We start from the raw sequence: 22,598 nt of genomic DNA, 5'->3' as shown, positions 1-22,598 counted from the left end.
CCAGCTTGTAGCCTTAGGATACAATTTCCATTGCCCAAGAATCCATGACTGAACCCAGACATGGCTGAAGAGTCGAAGACGTGCCCCCACCGGCGCAGACTCCCTCAGTGGAGCCCCAGCGTCATGCGGTGGATTTAATAGAAGCCGGGGAGGACTTCTGCTCCTGGGAACTAGCCGTAGCGGGCATTCTTTTCCCTCTACCCTCACCCTCTGGCGAGGAAGGAAGAGCCCCGACCTCTTCTAGACTTATGCGACAGAAAGGACTGCATCTGATATTGTGGAGTTCTTTTGCTGTGGGGGAACATAAAGGTAAAAAAGTAGATTTATCCACGGTAGCTGTGGAAATCAGGTCAGCGAGACCTTCCCCAAATAAAACCTCACCCTTCTAAGGCAAAACTTCCATATGCCTCTTTGAGTCGGCATCACCCGTCCATTGGCAGGTCCACAGGGCTCACCTAGCAGAAATCGCCATGGCGTTGGCTCTTGAACCTAGCAGCCCAATGTCTCTCATATATAAGACTGCGTCTTTAATGTGACCTAAGGTCAATAAAATGGTATCCCTATCTAGGGTATCAATGTCAGCTGACAAAGTATCTGTCCAAGCTGCTACAGCGCTACAAACCCAAGCTGACGCTATTGCCGGTCTGAGCAAGGCACCCGTATGTGTATAAATTGATTTTAAGGAAGTCTCCTGTCTGCGATCAGCAGGGATGCAGTGTCTGGAGACGGTAGCGCCACCTTTTTGGACAAGCGCGTTTAAGCCTTGTCCACCTTGGGTGAGGATTCCCACCGTAACCTGTCCTGTACCGGGAAAGGATACGCCATAAGAATTCTCTTGGGAATCTGCAGTTTCTTGTCTGGAGTTTCCCAAGCTTTTTCAAATAACTCATTCAGCTCATGAGATGGGGGAAAGGTTACCTCAGGTTTCTTTTCCTTAAACATGCATACCCTCGTGTCAGGGACAGAGGGGTCATCTGTGATATGCAAAACATCTTTTATTGCAATAATCATATAATGAATACTTTTGGCCACCCTTGGGTGTAACCTCGCATCATCGTAGTCGACACTCAAATCAGAATCCGTGTCGGTATCAGTGTCTGCTACTTGGGCCCTGTTTTATCCCTGGACTCTGCTTTGTCCAATCTCTTATGTAATAAAGACACATTTGCATTTAAAACATTCCACATATACAACCAATCAGGTGTCGGCGTTGCCGACGGAGACACCACAATCATCTGCTCCACTTCCTCCCTAGATGAGCCTTCCGCTTCAGACATGCCGACACACACGTACTGACACCCCCACATACTCAGGGATATATCTATATGGACAGTCCCCCCAATAAAGCCCTTTGGAGAGACAGAGTATGCCAGCACACCCAGCGCCACCGGAATAAAATCCCAGTTAGTACAGCGCTTTTATAGAAATAAATATATATATATATATATATATATATATATATATATATATATATATATATATATATATATATATATATATATATATATTACACTCACTGCGCCAATTAAATGTGCACCCCCCCTCTTTTTTGCCCTCTGTAACAGTGTTCAGCAGGGGAGAGTCCGGGGAGCCAGCTTCTCTGCAGTGTGCTGTGGAGAAAATGGCGCTGGTTAGTGCTGGAGGATCAAGCTCCGCCCCCTCAGCGGCAGGCTTCGGTCCCGCTCAAATTATTTATACTGGCGGGTTTTTTTTTACTATACCGCCCCGTAGTATCTAATCTATATGCCAATGTCCCTTGAGGTTAATATTGCTGCCCAGGGCGCCCCCCCCCTGCGCCCTGCACCCTTACAGTGCACGCTGCGTGTGTGGGAGCAATGGCGCACAGCGTTACCGCTGCGCTTTACCTCAGTGAAGATCTAAAGTCTTCTGCCGCCTTTGAAGTCTTCTTTCTTCTTAATACTCACCCGGCTTCTATCTTCCGGCTCTGTGAGGACGGCGGCGCGGCTCCGGGACGAACTGCGAGGGTGAGACCTGCGTTCCGACCCTCTGGAGCTAATGGTGTCCAGTAGCCTAAGAAGTAGAGCCTATCATTTAAGTAGGTCTGCTTCTCTCTCCTCAGTCCCACGATGCAGGGAGCCTGTTGCCAGCAGTGCTCCCTGAAAATAAAAAAAACCTAACAAAAAGTATTTTTCAGAGAAACTCAGTAGAGCTCCCCTGTAATGCACCCAGTCTCCTCTGGGCACAGGATCTAAGTGAGGTCTGGAGGAGGGGCATAGAGGGAGGAGTCAGTGCACACCCATTCTAAAGTCAATAGAGTGCCCATGTCTCCTGCGGAGCCCGTCTATACCCCATGGTCCTTACGGAGTCCCCAGCATCCTCTAGGACGTAAGAGAAAATGTAGCCCACGGCGGGTCATTAGTTGCCTCCGTTGCAGTAGACTGACTGAGGGGTGCAAAATCCTCAGCTGCAATATTTTCCTCAGAGACATCCATGGTAGGAGCACTGCCTTGTGCAAGGTCAGCCATAGAAATATCACCCTTTTCAGCCAACATTAAATGAAAGCGTAACCGTAGGGTGAAATAGTACAGTATAAGCAGACAAAGTACCTGACAAAAATACCCCTGAATAGTGTGACTGCAGGTAGAGCACACAGAGGATTTAAGAGGTATATGGTGACTGTAATACACAGAGAAAATACCAAAAAAAAGTGTATCCTGTGAAACACTATATTACATGAAAACCCTGATGCACTTATCCCCCTTCAGGGTACAAAAAATAGGGATAGCAGTATATGTGAGATACATGGAATGGAAATCCCACAGCAGCTATTGGCAGACACACAGTCACATGTACAATGCAGAAATTATCACACATAACAATAAAACTGCACTGGACTAGCAATACTAAGTAATGCTGCATTCACACCGCAAATGCCGGGTCCTACCCGGTAAAACAAACGTGTACTTACCGGGTGGGATCCGGCATTTGCGCTCCGTTGCAGGCTTCCCGACCCGGCAATATACCGGGTCGGTTGCCATGACAACGGAGGCCGCAGCAGCAGCAGGGGCGGGGGTGGAGGCGGCGTCGGGAGATGAGCTCATCTCCAGCGCCGCCTCTCCCTATCTTGTGAATGGGAACCGTGTCGCATCGACACGGCTCCCATTCACACCGCACCTGACCCGGTAATCAACCCGGGTAAAACCCTTCTTTTTTACCGGGTTGATTTACCGGGTCAGGCGACCCGCTAAATCGCCCAGTGTGCTTTCACATCGCACACTGACCCGGTTCGACACGGCAATATGCCGTGTCGGTACCGGGTTATTTGTGCGATGTGAAAGGGGTATAACTGTAATGCCCCTTTCACTCCGCAGCTTATACCCGGTATTTTGCCGTTTTAACTGGCTTCCTAAACGGGTCAAGCTGCGATGTGAAAGGGTCCCCTTCAATTTACCGTTTTCAAAATACCTGTATTTTGAAACGGTAAAAAAGAAGGGTCCTACCCGTTTCAGTCCCATTTCACTGTGCAGTGTGAAAGGGTCTGAAACTGTATTTGCAAGCCCAAGCAGGTCATAGGCTGTCTCCATGTGTGATGTCAGCAGCCACAACCAGGAAACAGCTTGGAAAACACAGGAGACACATGTGAGAGTGGCTTTATAAACGTTTAGACTGCAAAGCCATTATAAAATGTCTAATTGGAGTGATGAAAAGGTGAGGGAGCTGCTTTAGGATCAGAGGGGATGAGGAAATCTGCTGCCAAATTACTGGGACAGTCAAGGATACCCTCATATATAAAAACATAGCAAAAATGCTTCAAGCTGCTGGGTTCCATCGTACGACTATCCAAATTATTAATAATGAATTAATTAATAATTATTAATAATGTGTGGGCCAGAAAATAAGAATTTACTTACCGATAATTCTATTTCTCGGAGTCCGTAGTGGATGCTGGGGTTCCTGAAAGGACCATGGGGAATAGCGGCTCCGCAGGAGACAGGGCACAAAAAAGTAAAGCTTTACTAGGTCAGGTGGTGTGCACTGGCTCCTCCCCCTATGACCCTCCTCCAGACTCCAGTTAGGTACTGTGCCCGGACGAGCATACACAATAAGGGAGGCATTTTGAATCCCGGGTAAGACTCATACCAGCCACACCAATCACACCGTACAACTTGTGATCTAAACCCAGTTAACAGTATGATAACAGAAAGGACCTCTTAAAGATGGCTCCTTAACAATAACCCGAATTAGTTAACAATAACTATGTACAAGTATTGCAGATAATCCGCACTTGGGATGGGCGCCCAGCATCCACTACGGACTCCGAGAAATAGAATTATCGGTAAGTAAATTCTTATTTTCTCTATCGTCCTAAGTGGATGCTGGGGTTCCTGAAAGGACCATGGGGATTATACCAAAGCTCCCAAACGGGCGGGAGAGTGCGGATGACTCTGCAGCACCGAATGAGAGAACTCCAGGTCCTCCTTTGCCAGGGTATCAAATTTGTAAAATTTTACAAACGTGTTCTCCCCCGACCACGTAGCTGCTCGGCAGAGTTGTAATGCCGAGACCCCTCGGGCAGCCGCCCAAGATGAGCCCACCTTCCTTGTGGAGTGGGCTTTTACAGTTTTAGGCTGTGGCAGGCCTGCCACAGAATGTGCAAGTTGAATTGTGTTACAAATCCAACGAGCAATCGACTGCTTAGAAGCAGGTGCGCCCAACTTGTTGGGTGCATACAGTATAAACAGCGAGTCAGATTTTCTGACTCCAGCCGTCCTTGAAATGTATATTTTTAAAGCTCTGACAACGTCCAACAACTTGGAGTCCTCCAAGTCGCTAGTGGCCGCAGGCACCACAATAGGTTGGTTCAGATGAAATGCTGATACCACTTTAGGGAGAAAATGCGGACGAGTCCGCAGTTCTGCCCTATCCGAATGGAAGATTAGATAAGGGCTTTTATAAGATAAAGCCGCCAATTCAGATACTCTCCTGGCAGAAGCCAGGGCCAGTAACATAGTCACTTTCCATGTGAGATATTTCAAATCCACCTTTTTCAATGGTTCAAACCAATGGGATTTGAGGAAATCTAAAACTACATTTAGATCCCACGGTGCCACCGGAGGCACCACAGGAGGCTGTATATGCAGTACTCCTTTGACAAAAGTCTGGACCTCAGGGACAGAGGCCAATTCTTTTTGGAAGAATATTGACAGGGCCGAAATTTGAACCTTAATGGATCCCAATTTGAGACCCATAGACAATCCTGATTGTAGGAAATGTAGGAAACGACCCAGTTGAAATTCCTCCGTCGGAACACTCCGATCCTCGCACCACGCAACATATTTTCGCCAAATGCGGTGATAATGTTTCACGGTGACTTCCTTCCGTGCCTTAATCAAGGTAGGAATGACTTCTTCTGGAATGCCTTTCCCTTTTAGGATCTGGCGTTCAACCGCCATGCCGTCAAACGCAGCCGCGGTAAGTCTTGAAAGAGACAGGGACCCTGCTGTAGCAGGTCCCTTCTCAGAGGTAGAGGCCACGGTTCGTCCGTGAGCATCTCTTGAAGTTCCGGGTACCAAGTTCTTCTCGGCCAATCCGGAACCACTAGTATTGTTCTTACTCTTCTTTGCCGTATGATCTTCAATACCTTTGGTATGAGCGGCAGAGGAGGAAACACATACACTGACTGGTACACCCAAGGAGTTACCAGTGCGTCCACAGCTATTGCCTGTGGATCTCTTGACCTGGCGCAATATTTGTCCAGTTTCTTGTTGAGGCGAGACGCCATCATGTCTACAATTGGTCTTTCCCAACGGTCTATTAACATGTTGAAGACCTCTGGATGTAGACCCCACTCTCCCGGATGAAGATCGTGTCTGCTGAGGAAGTCTGCTTCCCAGTTGTCCACGCCCGGGATGAACACTGCTGACAGTGCTATCACGTGATTCTCCGCCCAGCGAAGAATCTTGGCAGCTTCTGCCATTTCACTCCTGCTTCTTGTGCCGCCCTGCCTGTTTACATGGGCGACCGCCGTGATGTTGTCCGACTGAATCAACACCGGCTTCCCTTGCAGGAGAAGTTCCGCCTGGCTTAGAGCATTGTAGATTGCTCTTAGTTCCAGAATGTTTATGTGAAGAGACTTTTCCAGGCTCGTCCATACTCCCTGGAAGTTTCTTCCTTGTGTGACTGCTCCCCAGCCTCTCAGGCTGGCGTCCGTGGTCACCAGGATCCAATCCTGAATGCCGAATCTGCGGCCTTCTAATAGGTGAGCCTTCTGCAACCACCACAGAAGTGACACCCTTGTCTTTGGTGACAGGGTTATTCGCAGGTGCATCTGCAGATGCGACCCTGACCATTTGTCCAACAGATCCCTTTGGAATATTCTTGCATGGAATCTGCCGAATGGAATTGCTTCGTAAGAAGCCACCATTTTTCCCAGGACTCTTGTGCATTGATGTACTGACACCTTTCCTGGTTTTAGGAGGTTCCTGACCAGGTCGGATAACTCCTTGGCTTTTTCCTCGGGAAGGAAAACCTTTTTCTGGACCGTGTCCAGAATCATTCCTAGGAACAGCAGACGAGTTGTCGGGATTAATTGGGATTTTGGAATATTCAGAATCCACCCGTGTTGTCTTAGCACCTCTTGAGATAGTGCTAATCCTGTCTCCAGCTGTTCTCTGGACCTTGCCCTTATCAGGAGATCGTCCAAGTATGGGATAACTAATACGCCTTTTCTTCGAAGAAGAATCATCATCTCGGCCATTACCTTGGTAAAGACCCGAGGCGCCGTGGACAATCCGAACGGCAGCGTCTGAAACTGATAGTGACAGTTTTGAACAACGAACCTGAGGTACCCCTTGTGCGGGGTAAATCGGAACGTGGAGATACGCATCCTTGATGTCCAAGGATACCATAAAGTCCCCTTCTTCCAGGTTCGCTATCACTGCTCTGAGTGACTCCATCTTGAACTTGAACTTTTTTATGTAGATGTTCAAGGACTTTAGATTTAGAATAGGCCTTACCGAGCCATCCGGCTTCGGTACCACAAATAGAGTGGAATAATACCCCTTTCCTTGTTGTAAGAGGGGTACTTTGACTATCACCTGCTGAGAGTACAGCTTGTGAATGGCGTCCAAAACCATCTCCCTTTCGGACGAGACGGTTGGTAACGCAGACTTCAGGAAACGATGAGGAGGATCCGTCTCTAATTCCAACCTGTACCCCTGAGATATTATCTGCAGGATCCAGGGGTCTACCTGCGAGTGAGCCCACTGCGCGCTGTAATTTTTGAGACGGCCGCCCACTGTCCCCGAGTCCGCTTGAGAGGCCCCAGCGTCATGCTGAGGTTTTTGCAGGAGCCGGGGAGGGCTTCTGTTCCTGGGAAGGAGCTGCCTGTTGGTGTCTCTTCCCTCTGCCTCTGCCTCGTGGCAGGTACGACAAGCCCTTTGCTCTCTTATTTTTGTAGGAGCGAAAGGGCTGCGGTTGAAAGGTCGGTGCCTTTTTCTGTTGGGGAGTGACTTGAGGTAAAAAGGTGGATTTCCCGGCAGTAGCCGTGGCCACCAAGTCTGATAGACCGACTCCAAATAACTCCTCCCCTTTATACGGCAAAACTTCCATATGACGTTTTGAATCCGCATCACCTGTCCACTGTCGTGTCCATAAGGCTCTTCTGGCTGAAATGGACATAGCACTCACCCGAGATGCCAGTGTGCAGATATCTCTCTGTGCATCACGCATATAGATAAATGCATCCTTTATTTGTTCTAACGACAGCAAAACCTTGTCCCTATCTAGGGTATCAATATTTTCAATCAGGGATTCTGACCAAACTACTCCAGCACTGCACATCCAGGCAGTTGCTATAGCTGGTCGTAGTATAACACCTGCATGTGTGTATATACTCTTTTGAATAACTTCCATCCTCCTATCTGATGGATCCTTAAGTGCGGCCGTCTCAGGAGAGGGTAACGCCACTTGTTTAGATAAGCGTGTGAGCGCCTTGTCCACCTTAGGGGGTGTTTCCCAGCGCGCCCTAACCTCTGGCGGGAAAGGGTATAATGCCAATAATTTTTTTGAAATTATCAACTTTCTATCAGGAGCAACCCACGCTTCATCACACACGTCATTTAACTCTTCTGATTCAGGAAAAACTGTTGGTAGTTTTTTCACACCATACATAATACCCTGTTTTACGGTATCTGTAGTATCAGCTAAATGTAACGTCTCCTTCATTGCCAAAATCATATAACGTGTGGCCCTACTGGAAAATACGTTTGAATTTCCACCGTCGTCACTAGAATCAGTGCCTGTGTCTGGGTCTGTGTCGACCGACTGAGGCAAAGGGCGTTTTACAGCCCCTGACGGTGTTTGAGGCGCCTGGACAGGCATTAATTGATTGTCCGGCCGCCTCATGTCCTCAACCGACTGTTTAAGTGAAGATAAACTATCACGTAATTCCACAAATAAAGGCATCCATTCTGGTGTCGACCCCCTGGGGGGTGACATCTGCATATTTGGCAATTGCTCCGCCTCCACACCAATATCGTCCTCATACATGTCGACACCACGTACCGACACACACAGCAAACACACAGGGAATGCTCTAATGAAGACAGGACCCACTAGCCCTTTTGGGGAGACAGAGGGAGAGTCTGCCAGCACACACCAAAAAGCGCTATATATAACAGGGATAGCCTTATAATTAAGTGCTCCCTTATAGCTGCTTTAATATATACAATATATAGCCATTAATGTGCCCCCCCTCTCTGTTTTACCCTGTTTCTGTAGTGCAGTGCAGGGGAGAGACCTGGGAGCCGTCCTGACCAGCGGAGCTGTGACAGAAAATGGCGCCGTGTGCTGAGGAGATAGGCCCCGCCCCTTTCTCGGCGGTTTCTTCTCCCGCTATTATTTTAGTCAGGCAGGGGTTAAATATCTCCATATAGCCCCTGTGGGCTATATGTGAGGTATTTTTAGCCTTTTATAAGGTTTTTATTTGCCTCTCAGAGCGCCCCCCCCCAGCGCTCTGCACCCTCAGTGACTGCCGTGTGAAGTGTGCTGAGAGGAAAATGGCGCACAGCTGCAGTGCTGTGCGCTACCTTATGAAGACTGAGGAGTCTTCAGCCGCCGGTTTCTGGACCTCTTCACGCTTCAGCATCTGCAAGGGGGTCGGCGGCGCGGCTCCGGGACCGGACTCCATGGCTGGGCCTGTGTTCGATCCCTCTGGAGCTAATGGTGTCCAGTAGCCAAGCAGCAAATCCACTCTGCACGCAGGTGAGTTTACTACTTCTCCCCTAAGTCCCTCGTTGCAGTGATCCTGTTGCCAGCAGGACTCACTGTAAAGTAAAAAAACCTAAACTAAACTTTCTCTAAGCAGCTCTTTAGGAGAGCCACCTAGATTGCACCCTTCTCGTTCGGGCACAAAATCTAACTGGAGTCTGGAGGAGGGTCATAGGGGGAGGAGCCAGTGCACACCACCTGACCTAGTAAAGCTTTACTTTTTTGTGCCCTGTCTCCTGCGGAGCCGCTATTCCCCATGGTCCTTTCAGGAACCCCAGCATCCACTTAGGACGATAGAGAAAAGTCCATTTATAATGACAACCACTGTTTTCTATGGGTGAAACGGGTTCAGTGTGAAAGGTACCAAAACGGTAATGAAATGGTAATTTACTGGTTACAACATGAGATGTGAAAGGGGTTTAACTGCTCAGACCCGTTTTAAGAACAGTTTCAAATACCATTTCAAAAGCAGGTTTTGCGATGTGAAAGCAGCATTATAAAGCTATACAGAGAAATAGATATGTCATGCTTGCAGTCTTACTCTACATAAATGCACTGTGTGGATGAGTATGACTAAACAGTACATACTCTACATTTCTGATTCTTTTATCAAACTTTGCAGCATTAGAGTGTAAACGGCTGCATGTGTATTCCCTTTATGACGTGCTGATGAATGTATGCAGGAAAATAAGAAGTATTTTAGTGCAGTTTCCACACTTTTGTCATATCCACCACTAGTTCCAAGTGCAGATAAACTTTAAACTGGGACATCTTAAGGAGCAAAGCAGTTCTGATAGGAAGGTTCTGGTTATGGAGATGATCTGTGACTACTGCTACACATGATTTGTAGAGTAGCTTCTCAGGTGGCATTCATCTGCCCATCAGCATGATCTTAAGCATAGGAGAAGAGTCTTGGCCAGTACTCAATTACACTTTCACCAATAAACAAAAATAAATATGAATTGATGTGTTTTATGCACTTAGAAAATAGATAAAATGTTTTAATCCAGTTTGTTGTGTTAAGTTATCCTTTAAAGTAAATTGTATTAACATACTGTTATAATTCGAAAAAGTTATGAGAAACTTTAATAATTATTGAATTACTGGCAACAACAATTAAAAAGGTATTAGATACAAAGTGATCCTGTTCAATGTTATAAGAAAATGAATGAAGACTGCATATAATGTGATGAAATTGATTAAAGTTTGTACAAACTGTATAACCTGCTTTTCGTTTAATTTTCACGGTTTACAACACCTAGAGAAACACTTTTTCGTGAATTCCCTTCAACCGCTGCGTGTTATATATGAATACACATCAACATTGTACTTGTGCATTTTAGTAACACTATTATTAATTATAATTATTACGTTCAGTATTTCCAATTTATGGGACTAGTTATAATTTCCAAAGACAAAAGTCCCCATTCACCGGCCTCTGTTTGAATAATATATCTGGTTGCTGGCATGCTGGGTGCTATAGTCCCACAGCAGTTCAAGACACACATGCTGCGTACGACTAGAAAGAGGACAAAAGTTTCATATCCCCCCTTCATTGGCAACCTAGCTCTGCGGACCCTGCACCTGAAAAGGTCTTTGTCTAGCGGTTCCAAATTCAGGACACTAGTGACCAACACACTCCTCAGATCCTGCGGATTCGTGTTTTCTGGTGCCGGTTTGTCATCTGGTTGCAAGGACGCCGCCATCTTCCCAGTCACGTGACTGCGAGGGCCCCCTGATGACCTTTGGCCGCAAACATGGTGCTAAGTGAAACCCAGTGAGCCCCCTCCCCTATCCGAGCGGCGTACAGGAGCCGGAAGTGACGCAATGCCAACGCCGTGCTTGTCGCGATGTGATTGGCTTGCTATAATGTTACCGCTACTATCACAGTCCTTCGCCATGGCAGCCGCTGTTTTATCATTTTTCATCTGGGCGGGGATAAAAACTCTTACCTCCGATTGGTCCGTGTTACAGTTGTGTGACGCGAGTAGAAAGCCACCGATTGGTTGAATTTGTAACTGCCTACTCAAACATGTAATTGATTGGTCAGATATTGGTGGGTGTGATATACCTTCATGTATAAGTAGTGTGTGAGCGCAGTTCCATATCCTATGTGATCGAGTGCAGGATCGTTTGTGCCATAGAGATAAGTCTTCTAGTGCCTATACAATAATACATCAGCCCTCTTGGTACTGGTAGGAGGGACGTTGGTCTGTCCATCCCAGAATCAAAGGTCCATCCAGGGGGCAAATAACTGACTGCTCCTCCCAGAGAAGAAAGACCACAAGCATGGATTGGCCCACCCAAAGGAAATAGAGAAACCATTCATAATGGTCATTCCAGAAGGTATAAACTGCAGAGAGGTCCATGCAAGGAGCTGAGGTTATCTTTGTAATAGAGGACAGGCACTCTCCAGGTGCACACTGGCAGCACAAAGAGAAACACATAGAAACCTAGCAATGGATTGAAAGATGCATAAAATTGCTTAACTGCAAGAAAAGTATCAGGCCTGTCCACTTGCTTAAGATCCGCCATAGCCAGCCATCTAACAAATGGTAACCTACCTGAATAATTTACAGGTCTCAGAACAGCAATTTCCTATAGCTTATATCAATAAAGCTGGACCAAAAACGACAACTCTTATTTCCTGATGTTTTGTAGATAATATTACTTTGGAAATAGTTTCGCGAAGCAAGGTAAATCGCACAACGAGCCCAGTAACAGATCCATCTTAAGTGAGCAAGAGTGGAATAATCATGCAGCAAGGCACCTGCTTTATCAACTATGAGGATTTTAAGGAGTGCTACAGAACCTACAAAAAGGAAACCAAATCCATCTACAGCATTCAAAACAGCACTTCCGTAGAGTACTACAACAGCAGGTGTGGCGCCAATATCCGTGAGGACATAATGTAAGGATAAGCATTGTATTTGTTATATGCCTAGACTGATATAAGACTATCTGTCCTGATGAAGAAAAAAAAAAAAGTATGTGTCGGGGCATTATAGCTAAAGATATGGTTTACTAGTAGATACAATTAGATCATTAGCTTTTGCATGCTCTTTATGTAAGCTATGTAAAAGTTCACAATACTGTTCGTACTGGCTTTGTCATGCTTATTCTAAGCTTATTTTTTATCAATATTTCTAAGGGCTCGATTCAATTCAGTGCAGATTGAGTAGCGCCAGGCATTAGCTCTCGGTGCTATTCAATTCAGCGCACTGTGATACCCGACAAGAGGATTTTTTCTTACACACATCCGGGGGTGCAAGCAGAAATCCGCAAGTGCTTGTGCAATGTGGATTTCTGCCCTTAGCGCGGCGGAAAAAGCATTGCGCCGGGCACGTTATGATTATTATTATTTAGCTGGAGAATGGCGGTTCTTGCAGCATAACACCCTGTTTAATCTGCAAGAACCGACCTTCTCCGACATAACAGCGCACTGAATTGAAGAGCACCGAGAGATAATTCCCGGCGCTATTCGATCCATGCAAAATTGAATCGAGCCCATACACTGTCATTTCTTAAGTATTGCATTTATGAAAAAAGACAAAACGGAATATAGGATTTGTCAAACATCATCAGTAATGATGCAGTAATGAATATTTATATATTTCTTTTATGATATTACATAGCTCTCCAATAAAGGAACTTATAGTTACATTTTTGTCTACTTTTAGCATCTTGAATTTATTTTCACTGCAAAGCATGAATTATTTTATTATGATTGCTATATGAATTTATTATTTTATATTATTGTTTAACCTCTAGTTAATAACAGGTCGTTTCCTTCTCGGAATGTGAGCAAATTGTAACTCATGCTGACAAACATATTGCCATGGGAAACAGCCTGTACTTAAATGGGGATCCGGACTGAAAGTCGACAGTAACTAGGTCGACAATGTCTAGGTCGACCACTATTGGTCGACAGTAACTAGGTCGACAGGGTGTCTAGGTCGACAGGGTCTTTAGGTCGACATGTTCTAGGTCGACAGGTCAAAAGGTCGACATGAGTTTTTCACAATTTTTCTTCTTTTTTTGTAACCTTTTCATACTTAACGATCCACGTGGACTACGATTGGAACGGTAATCTGTGCCGAGCGAAGCGGTAGCGGAGCGAAGGCACCATGCCCGAAGCATGGTGAGCGCAGTGGTGCACTAATTGGGGTTCCCGGTCACTCTACGAAGAAAACGACACCAAAATAACATGAAAAACTCATGTCGACCTTTTGACCTGTCGACCTAGAACATGTCGACCTAAAGACCCTGTCGACCTAGACACCCTGTCGACCAATAGTGGTCGACCTAGACATTGTCGACCTAGTTACTGTCGACTTTAAATACCACACCCACTTAAATGACTGCAACTGAAAATATTCATCTTATATATTTTATCTTAATATTTTCTGTCTGCTCTGGTGACTTATAAGAATTTGCATATAACTGTTTCTAATTTCTGCTTTCCAGCTTCACTCAGGTAAAGTTTTGCTGTTCCAAGCTACAAGGACATAATGGTAAAAGAAAGACTCAGGAGAACATCTGCCCAGCCTACTTCCTTCTGCAGTATGATATAAAACTTGATCGGCTGGTGGTTAAAGAAGAATGCACCACCCACATCCACTCTGAAAAGGAAAAGTTTTCACTCACACTTCCACCTGTAAAAACGGTTTCTATTGATTTTGATGTCCCATCGAAAAAGATTTGTGAAGAAAGACCTTCTTTATCACCGGTAAAGGAAGATGATCAAGGAAAAATTTTTCAAGATGCTCCATGCAACTCAAATACGGACTTGACTTTGGATGTGCAAGATATTGCTGAAAGTCCTAGCAATGATAAGCCTTCTGCTTCTATAAACACAATTCCGCCGGAAATACCCGTAGAAGCAGTTGCACGTCTGGCAAATTTGATTATAGACTTCCAAACCAGAGACGTTGGATCAAAATCATCTTTAATTATTAACTGTCAACAGCAGCTGGATCAGCTATGCTTTCAAACAGGTAAAATGGGTAGCTTATTTGAGAAGTTCCCAGAGAGCATTCTGATACACAAGGTTGCCTGCAAACATGGCTACATTCTGTATTCATTCCTAGTAGAAAACAAAGAGCGGATTGGCAAAGTAGTCAACTTTTCTTTCATCAAAGAAGATAATGCAAGGAACATATCCAATTTGTTTGAAATGTTTAAAGATTACAGCCCAGAATGGGCAAAAGTGAAGGTTATCTATATTGATATATCTTTTGGACATGTAGATATCCTGAAAAAGGCATTTCCTTCAGCCCAAACTTTACTATCCGTGTATCACACTGTGCGTCTCATTGAAAGAAAAAGTAAGGGATCCTCTAACTTCAAGGATTGGCTCCGTAAATGGATAGATGATGCAATCTATCACACAACTCCTGAGAAGCTGAACTTCTTGTCAGAAAAACTGCAGCACAAATTGGACAAAGACTTGTATGCCAAGTTGTCCGCAAATTGGTTCTCATGTGAGCTGCTGTGGTACATGCATGTGAAGAAAGGCTTACATGCTTGTAACACTTACATGGATAGCTTAGGACTAGTGACTGATACGATCTCTAGCCTCCTTGCAAAGCAGAGTTCCATGGAAACTACAATCCAACAGTTTATTGAATCTGCGGACTGTTTCAACAGCAAAGGACTAGAGAACCAGAGGGACGGCTCTTTAGGATTTTCCAGGCGTACCCCCAAAGTTCCACGCAAGAATAACAAAGAAAAGCCACAGCACATCTTACCCTTACCTTTACCTGTTCCACAAATTGGGCACCTGAAACCTCTGAAGGTTAAAAGTACATGGAAGCCATGTCCATCATCGGAAAGCTCCACATTAAGTCTAGATAAGCCTGGAAATGCATTGATTTTCAACCGTAAGGTTCCTAGCAGACCCCGAGAAAAATCGAATACTATGTTATTCTCTCTGAGAGAGCACTGCAACGACCTTGGGTTTCAGCTCTGTTTAAAAGAATGGGAAGTGGTTCAGAAATCCACCCATCTCATAAACGTGAAGACTAATTTCATAGCGGTCCAGATATTAGAGGAGTCCCATGCGGTCTCTTTTAATGGTCAGTCTTGTACTTGCTATTTCAACCAATTGTATAAGTTGCCGTGCCGACACATTTTGAGCATGCTTTATGCCAACAAAAAGCCAGTAAAAGAGGACATGGTCTGTCTCAGCTGGTTAAAGAGATACAAACAACCCATATCCGATGCAAAGGTTAGCAACACTATACTGTACTATAGTAAAAGCGAGGAAGAAGCCAAGGAAAGGGTGACAAAGATCAAGAGTCTGGCTAAAGAACTATGTAATCTGCTCATGCAGTGTGATGGAGCAGAAATACAGGTCAGGAGCTCTACATTACAGTTACTAATGGATAGGTGGCGGAATGAATCAAACCATATTAAAGATGAATTAGTGCAAAACGAGCCTAATGAGCTGCCTTACCAGTGGGTAAAGAAGGAGCCGCTGGACGGGGCAGATAATTCCGGGTGTTATGAGCTGTGCAGGCTGGACACTTATCCAGCCATTAAGTAAAAGTCACTTGACCTGTCTAAGATCTGTAATTATTAATTCAACTGCAATCTTGGACCATTTGAAATTAAATGGAAATAATTATTATTTATTGATTTAAGAAATGTAAATTTTGTTGCAGTTTAAATTGCTTTTTACTGTATTGATGGAAATACTTGAAATAAAGTTCAGTGACTAGTCTACAGGAAAGCTATCATAATGCTGTTGCTGCTGGAAACTGTTCAGCACGTGTTCACCATACACTGCAAATCTGGAGCAGCGCCTGATGTTATAGGGTTCTGTGCGCTGATTCAGTATTACATACAGTAGCTGCTGCTTATACCCATTGTGATTCTCATTGTATTCATCTTAGTCAAAATAAGGACTTTGACATATTTTCTTACGTTCCAGGCAAAAACACATGAGGGAGGAAGGCTGGAAATGATGCTGGTACAATTATCTATGCTTTTGCCAGCGATTCCCAGACTTTTTTTTCGTTTGATGGTACTCTAGAGCAGGGATAAGGATCCTTCGGCCCTTCAGCTGTTGTTGAACTACACATCCCAGCATGCCTTGCAACAGTTTTAGCATGGCCAAATAGCAAAACTGTAGCAAGGCATGCTGGTATGTGTTGTTCAACAACAGCTGGAGGGCCACAGATTCCCCATACCTTCTCTAGAGTATCAGAATTTATTTCACAGCACACTAGGCAAAAAGTTTCCTAAAGCGAAATTCAGAAAAACGTATTAAGTAAATTGTGTTTATACTGTATGTCATCCTTGTGTTCAGTTATGTGGTAAGGGACAGGATTCACTCCTGCTATACATTGACCATAAATAATTGATGGCACCCCTGCAAGTACCCTGATGCAGCCAATTTAGGAACCACTGCCTTATGATCAATTGCTTGTTACGTTCCCACAGGCAGCAATGACGCAATGTACAGGCATAAGAAAACTGCTTCTCATTCTGTCCTAGTTAACAACAGTACAAGCCTTACATCATAGTGATACTAAAGCTAGTTAAACATTTTAGGGGTCTATTCATAAAGCAGTGAAAAGTGGGGAGAAGTGAGCCAGTGGAAAGGTTGCCTATGGCAACCAATCGGCATTGAAGTAACTGTTATTATTTGCATACTGTACAATTGTACGGGCAACTTCTTCACAGGCTCACTGCTCCACTCTTCACTGCTTCATGAATAGAACCCTTCAAGAGAACAGGTAACAGAGGCCCAAACTTATTAAGCCTGATAAATGATCAGCCAACCAGCTCCTAACTGTCATTTCTCATACGTCCTAGAGCAGTGATTTTCAACCTTTTTAAACTCGTGGCACACTAACCAAGATTTTAAAATTGCCGAGGCACACCATCTTTTTTTTCGGGGCTGCAGTAATAAAACACACACACCTGCACCCCCGCATAGTAATACCACACACCTCCCCCCCTATAGTAATACCACATACCTTCCCCACTATAGTAATACCACACACCTCCCCCCCTATAGTAATACCACACACCTCCCCCCCTATAGTAATACCACACACCTCCCCCCCTATAGTAATACCACACACCTCCCCCCCTATAGTAATACCACACACCTCCCCCCCTATAGTAATTCCACACACCTTCCCCACCCTATAGTAATTCCACACACCTTCCCCACCCTATAGTAATTCCACACACCTCCCAACGCCATAGTAATTCCTCACACATTAATGTTATATATATATATATATATATATATATATATATATATATATATATATATATAGCAACCTTAACTCTTGCCCTGTCTGTGGGGAGAAGTGAGGAGCACTGGGACGAGGCTGCATTGAGGAGGAGCAGTAGCGAGTGAGTGTCGAGTGTACTGTGCACTGCAAACGGGGGAACGAGACGTGCGGTGCGTGACCTATGAGTCACCATAGGTCACGAGCCGGCTGTCATTGAAGTTCAGCGCTGCCCGGCAACTAGGCATATCTGGCTGGCTGCTGCGGCAAGTCTGTGTGGCGGGCGGCAGCGGGTCTGTGTGCGGTCGGCGGCAGCGGGTCTGTGTGCGGTCGGCGGCAGCGGGTCTGTGTGCGGTCGGCGGCAGCGGGTTTGTGTGCGGTCGGCGGCAGGTCTGTATGTAGGCTGCAGCGGGTCTGTGTGCAGGCGGCACACCTGGAAACTGCTCGCGGCACACCAGTGTGCCGCGGCACACCAGTGTGCCGCGGCACACCTGTTGAAAAAGGCTGTCCTAGAGGATGCTGGGGTCACCATAGAACCATGGGGTATAGACAGGATCCACAGGAGACATGGGCACTTTAAGACTTTCAAAGGGTATGAACTGGCTCCTCCCTCTATGCCCCTCATCCAGACTCCAGTTTTAGAATTGTGCCCAGTGAGACTGGACGCACTGCAGGGGAGCTCTACTGAGTTTCTCTGAAAAATACTTTTGTTAGGTTTTTTATGTTCAGGGAGGCTGCTGGCAACAGTCTCCCTGCTTCGTGGGACTTAGGGGAGAGAAGTATGACCAACTTCTAGTGAGTTCAATGGCTCTGCTTCTGGCTACAGGACCCCATTAGCTCCTGAGGGTGCTGATCGCTGGGTACGCCTAGATGCTCACTCCTGCAGCCGGCCGTCACCCCCTTTCAGAGCCAGAAGACAGGTGAGTAACAGAAGAAAAGACTTCTTCAGTGACGGCATTTTCTGAGGTACCGCGCAGCAAACGGACGCTGCGCGCCAAGCTCCCACACACAGCAGGGCGCGGGGGTGGGGGGGCCTGGGCAGCTAAAAAAATCCTCAATCTACCACTGGCAAGAGGGGACACTAGTGCCAAGGCACTGTCCTAACCCCCGCCGGTATAAATTATTAAAAAAGCGTGACAGAAGCGTGCCATTAAGGGGGCGGAGCTTCCTCCTCACAGTGCCATTTCCTCTCCGCAAGCTGCAGAGACGCTGGTCCTCCTCACACTGACAAGTATCAGGGGTGCAAAACGGGGGGAAGGAACAGTATAAATTGGTGCAATATACGGGATAGTTAAAGCGCTACAGGTCTGAGGCAATTTCTTAGTGGTTTCAGACCCGTTGATTTGGCGCTGGGTTGTGAGCTGGCAAATCCCCCTCTGTGTCTCTCTGACAGACTTTACTGTGGGTCTGTCCACTATATGCCCGGTGTGTCCGTGGGTGATTGGTGCACATGTGTCGACATGTCTGAGGCTGAAGGCTCTTCCCAGGAGGAGGCTGTATTAGGTACACAAACTGCTGCGGGGGTGACCCTGTCGGCACCGCCGACGCCTGGTTGGGTAAATGTGTTGAATGCTAATGTGGCTCATATTAGTAAGAGGTTGGATAAGTCTGAGTCTCAGACCCAGGCAAGGAAGAAAACTGTGGAAGATATGTTATTGCAAGTTCAGGTCCCCTCAGGGTCACAAAAACGTACGTTAGCCCAGTTGGCAGACACTGATACCGACACGGACTCTGATTCCAGTGTCGACTATAGCGATTCCAGATTAGATCCAAAATTGACAAAAAGCATTCAGTACATGATCGTGGTGGTTAAAGAGGTATTACATATCACTGAGGACCCGGCTGTCCCTGATAAAAGGGTCTGTATGTATAAGGAAAGGAAACCTGAGATAACGTTTCCTCCCTCTCATGAACTGAACACGCTATTTGAAAATGTCTGGGAAAGTCCTGACAGAAAGTTTCAGATTCCCAAAAGAATTACGGTAGCTTATCCGTTTCCCTCTGCGAATAGGGAAAAGTGGGAGTCACCCCCCACTGTAGACAAGGCCCTGTCACATTTGTCCAAAAGGGTGGCTCTCCCGTCACCTGGCACAGCAGCCCTTAAGGATCCTGCAGATCGTAAACAAGAAACTACGTTAAAGTCCATTTATGCGACCACAGGTACGCTACTCAGGCCTGTCATTGCATCTGCGTGGGTAAGTAGTGCTATCGAAAAGTGGGCAGATAACTTGTCTTCTGATGTAGATACCCTAGATAGGGATAGCATCCTCTTGACGCTGGGTTATATCAAGGACGCTGCAGCATATCTAAAGGAAGCTGCAAGAGATATTGGTCTCTTGGGATCAAAGGACAATGCCATGGCAGTCTCAGCTAGACGAGCATTGTGGATTCACCAATGGAATGCTGATGCTGATTCCAAGAAAAGTATGGAATCTCTACCATATAAAGGTAAGGCCTTGTTTGGTGACGTCCTCGATGATTTGGTATCTACGGCTACTGTGGGTAAGTCATCCCTTTTGCCTTATGTTCCTCCACAACAAAAGAAAACGCACCACTATCAGATGCAGTCCTTTCGGCTCAATAAATACAGAAAGGGCCGAGGTTCTTCCTTCCTTGCTAGAAGAGGAAGAGGTAAACGATCACCAGCCTTGTCGGGCTCCCAGGAACAGAAGTCCTCCCAGGCTTCTGCCAATTCCACCGCATGACGTTGGGGCTCCTATGCGGGAGTCCACACCGATGGGGGCACGTCTCAAACTCTTCAGTCAGTTCTGGGTTCGTTCGGACCTGGACCCATGGGTTTTACAAATAGTATCCCAAGGGTACAAACTGGAGTTTCAAGACGTTCCCCCTCGCCGTTTTTTCAAATCGGCCTTACCAGCTTCTCTTCCGGACAGGGAGGTAGTTTGCGACGCAATACAAAAATTGTGTCAAAATCAAGTTATCGTCAGGGTTCCCCAGTCACAACAGGGAGAAGACTTTTATTCGAGCCTGTTTGTGGTCCCGAAGCCAGACAGCTTGGTCAGACCAATCCTAAACCTGAAATCCCTAAATTTCTACCTAAAGAAATTCAAATTCAAGATGGAGTGTCTCCGAGCAGTGATCTCCAGTCTGAAGGAAGGGGATTTTATGGTGTCGGTGGACATAAAAGATGCCTACTTGCATGTTCCCATTTATCCTCCGCATCAGGCTTACCTGAGATTTGCAATTCAGGATTGTCATTACCAATTTCAGACGTTGCCGTTTGATCTGTCCACGGCTCTGAGGATTTTCACCAACGTGATGGCGGAGATGATGGTTCTCCTTCGCAAGCAAGGAGTCACGATTATCCCATACTTGGACGATCTCCTGATAAAGGCGAGATCCAGGGACAAGTTGGTGCAAAACGTTGCACTCTCCCTGACAGTTCTTCAGCAACATGGTTGGCTCCTAAACTTGCCAAAATCACAGTTGATTCCGACGATGTGGTTGTCGTTTTTGGGAATGATATTGGACACGGAACTACAGAGAGTCTTTCTTCCAGTGGAAAAAGCTCTGGAACTTCAGAGTCTGGTCAAACAAATTCTGAAACCAGCAAGAGTATCAATCTATCAATGCAGTCGGTTGCTGGGGAAGATGGTTGCGGCCTACGAGGCCATTCAGTTTGGCAGGTGCCATGCCAGAGTGTTCCAGTGGGACCTGTTGGACAAGTGGTCCGGCTCCCACCTACACATGCATCGGAGTTCCTCAATTAGACATGATGGCATCTCGTCTCAACAACAAGCTTCGGAGATATTGTTCCAGGTCAAGGGACCCTCAAGTAATTGCAGTGGATGCACTGGTTACACCGTGGGTGTTTCAGTCGGGTGTATGTATTTCCTCCACTTCCTCTCATTCCAAAAGATCATAAGAAGAATGAAGGCTCGGGGCGATCTTCATTGTCCCAGACTGGCCAAAGAGGGTGTGGTATCCAGATGTTCAGGAATTACTCATAGGAGATCCCTGGCCTCTTCCTCTGTGCGAGGACCTGTTACAACAGGGGCCGTGCGTGTTTCAGGACTTACCGTGGCTACTTTTGACGGCATGGCGGTTGAGCGCAAAACCCTAGCCCGTAAGCGTATTCCCAGTGAAGTCATTCCCACGCTTATTCAGGCCAGAAAAGGGGTAATGTCTAAACATTACCACCGTATTTGGAGAAAATATGTTTCTTGGTGTGAATCCAAGAAGGCTCCTACGGAAGAGTTTCAGCTAGGACAATGTCTCCATTTTCTACAGGCAGGTGTGGATGCGGGCCTAAAATTGGGCTCAATTAAGGTACAGATTTCAGCCTTATCGGTTTTCTTTCAGAAACAATTGGCCTTCCTTCCAGGAGTTCAGACTTTCGTGAAAGGCGTGTTGCACATCCAACCTCCATTTGTGCCTCCAGTGGCACCATGGGATCTTATTGTGGTGTTGCAGTTCCTTCAGTCACATTGGTTTGAACCTTTACAGAAGGTGGAGTTGAAATTCCTCACTTAGAAAGTGGTCATCCTGTTGGCCTTGAAATCTGCAAGGCAGGTGTCTGAGTTAGCAGCCTTGTCTCACAAGAGCCCTTTTTTGATCTTCCATGAAGATAGAGCTGAATTGAGGACATGTCAGCAATTTCTACTGAAGGTGGTTTCCTCTTTCCACATGAACCAACCTATTGTGGTGCCTGTGGCTACTAACGCCTTCGCTGAGTCAAAATCTCTGGATGTGGTCAGAGCTTTGAAGATTTATGTCGCCAGAACGGCTCAGATTAGGAAAACAGTGGCTCTGTTTGTCCTGTATGCTCCCAACAAGATTGGCTGTCCTGCTTCCAAGCAGACCATTGCACGCTGGATCTGTAATACGATTCAGCATGCTTATTCCACGGCTGGATTGCCATTGCCGGAATCGATGAGGGCCCATTCTACTAGAAAAGTGGGCTCGTCCTGGGCGGCTCCCTGTGGGGTCTTGGCATTGCAACTATGCCGGGCAGCTACTTGGTCAGGTTCAAACACTTTTGCAAAGTTTTACAAATTTGATACCCAGGCTGATGATGACCTCAAGTTTGGTCAATCGGTGCTGCAGAGTCATCCGCACTCTCCCGCCCGTTCTAGAGCTTTGGTATAACCCCATGGT

At 46.2% G+C, this 22,598-nt stretch overlaps 2 protein-coding genes across 2 annotated transcripts in view; one reads left to right on the top strand and one right to left on the bottom strand.

Annotated features, from left to right (window-relative positions):
* The window catches only part of ACOT8 (acyl-CoA thioesterase 8), a 114,841-nt gene extending 103,728 nt beyond the window's left edge, over positions 1 to 11,113 (bottom strand). Inside the window, exon 1 of the mRNA XM_063960485.1 lies at positions 10,816 to 11,113. Within this exon, the coding sequence (XP_063816555.1) occupies positions 10,816 to 10,937 (122 nt within the window). The 5' untranslated portion in view covers positions 10,938 to 11,113. The remainder of the gene's footprint in view (positions 1 to 10,815) is intronic.
* ZSWIM3 (zinc finger SWIM-type containing 3) lies at positions 11,104 to 15,964 on the top strand. Its single transcript, XM_063960482.1, has 3 exons — positions 11,104 to 11,577; positions 11,893 to 12,142; positions 13,699 to 15,964. The coding sequence occupies exons 2-3, from the start codon at positions 11,988 to 11,990 to the stop codon at positions 15,776 to 15,778; spliced, it is 2,235 nt and encodes a 744-aa protein (XP_063816552.1). The 5' UTR covers positions 11,104 to 11,577; positions 11,893 to 11,987; the 3' UTR covers positions 15,779 to 15,964.
* The last annotated feature ends 6,634 nt before the right edge of the window (positions 15,965 to 22,598 follow it).

Source organism: Pseudophryne corroboree, chromosome 3 (assembly GCF_028390025.1).
Source record: "Pseudophryne corroboree isolate aPseCor3 chromosome 3, aPseCor3.hap2, whole genome shotgun sequence".
Classification (NCBI taxonomy): Eukaryota; Metazoa; Chordata; class Amphibia; order Anura; family Myobatrachidae; genus Pseudophryne; species Pseudophryne corroboree.
The sequence above is the reverse complement of the archived record's forward strand: the minus strand, read 5'-3'. Positions and strand labels throughout refer to the sequence as shown.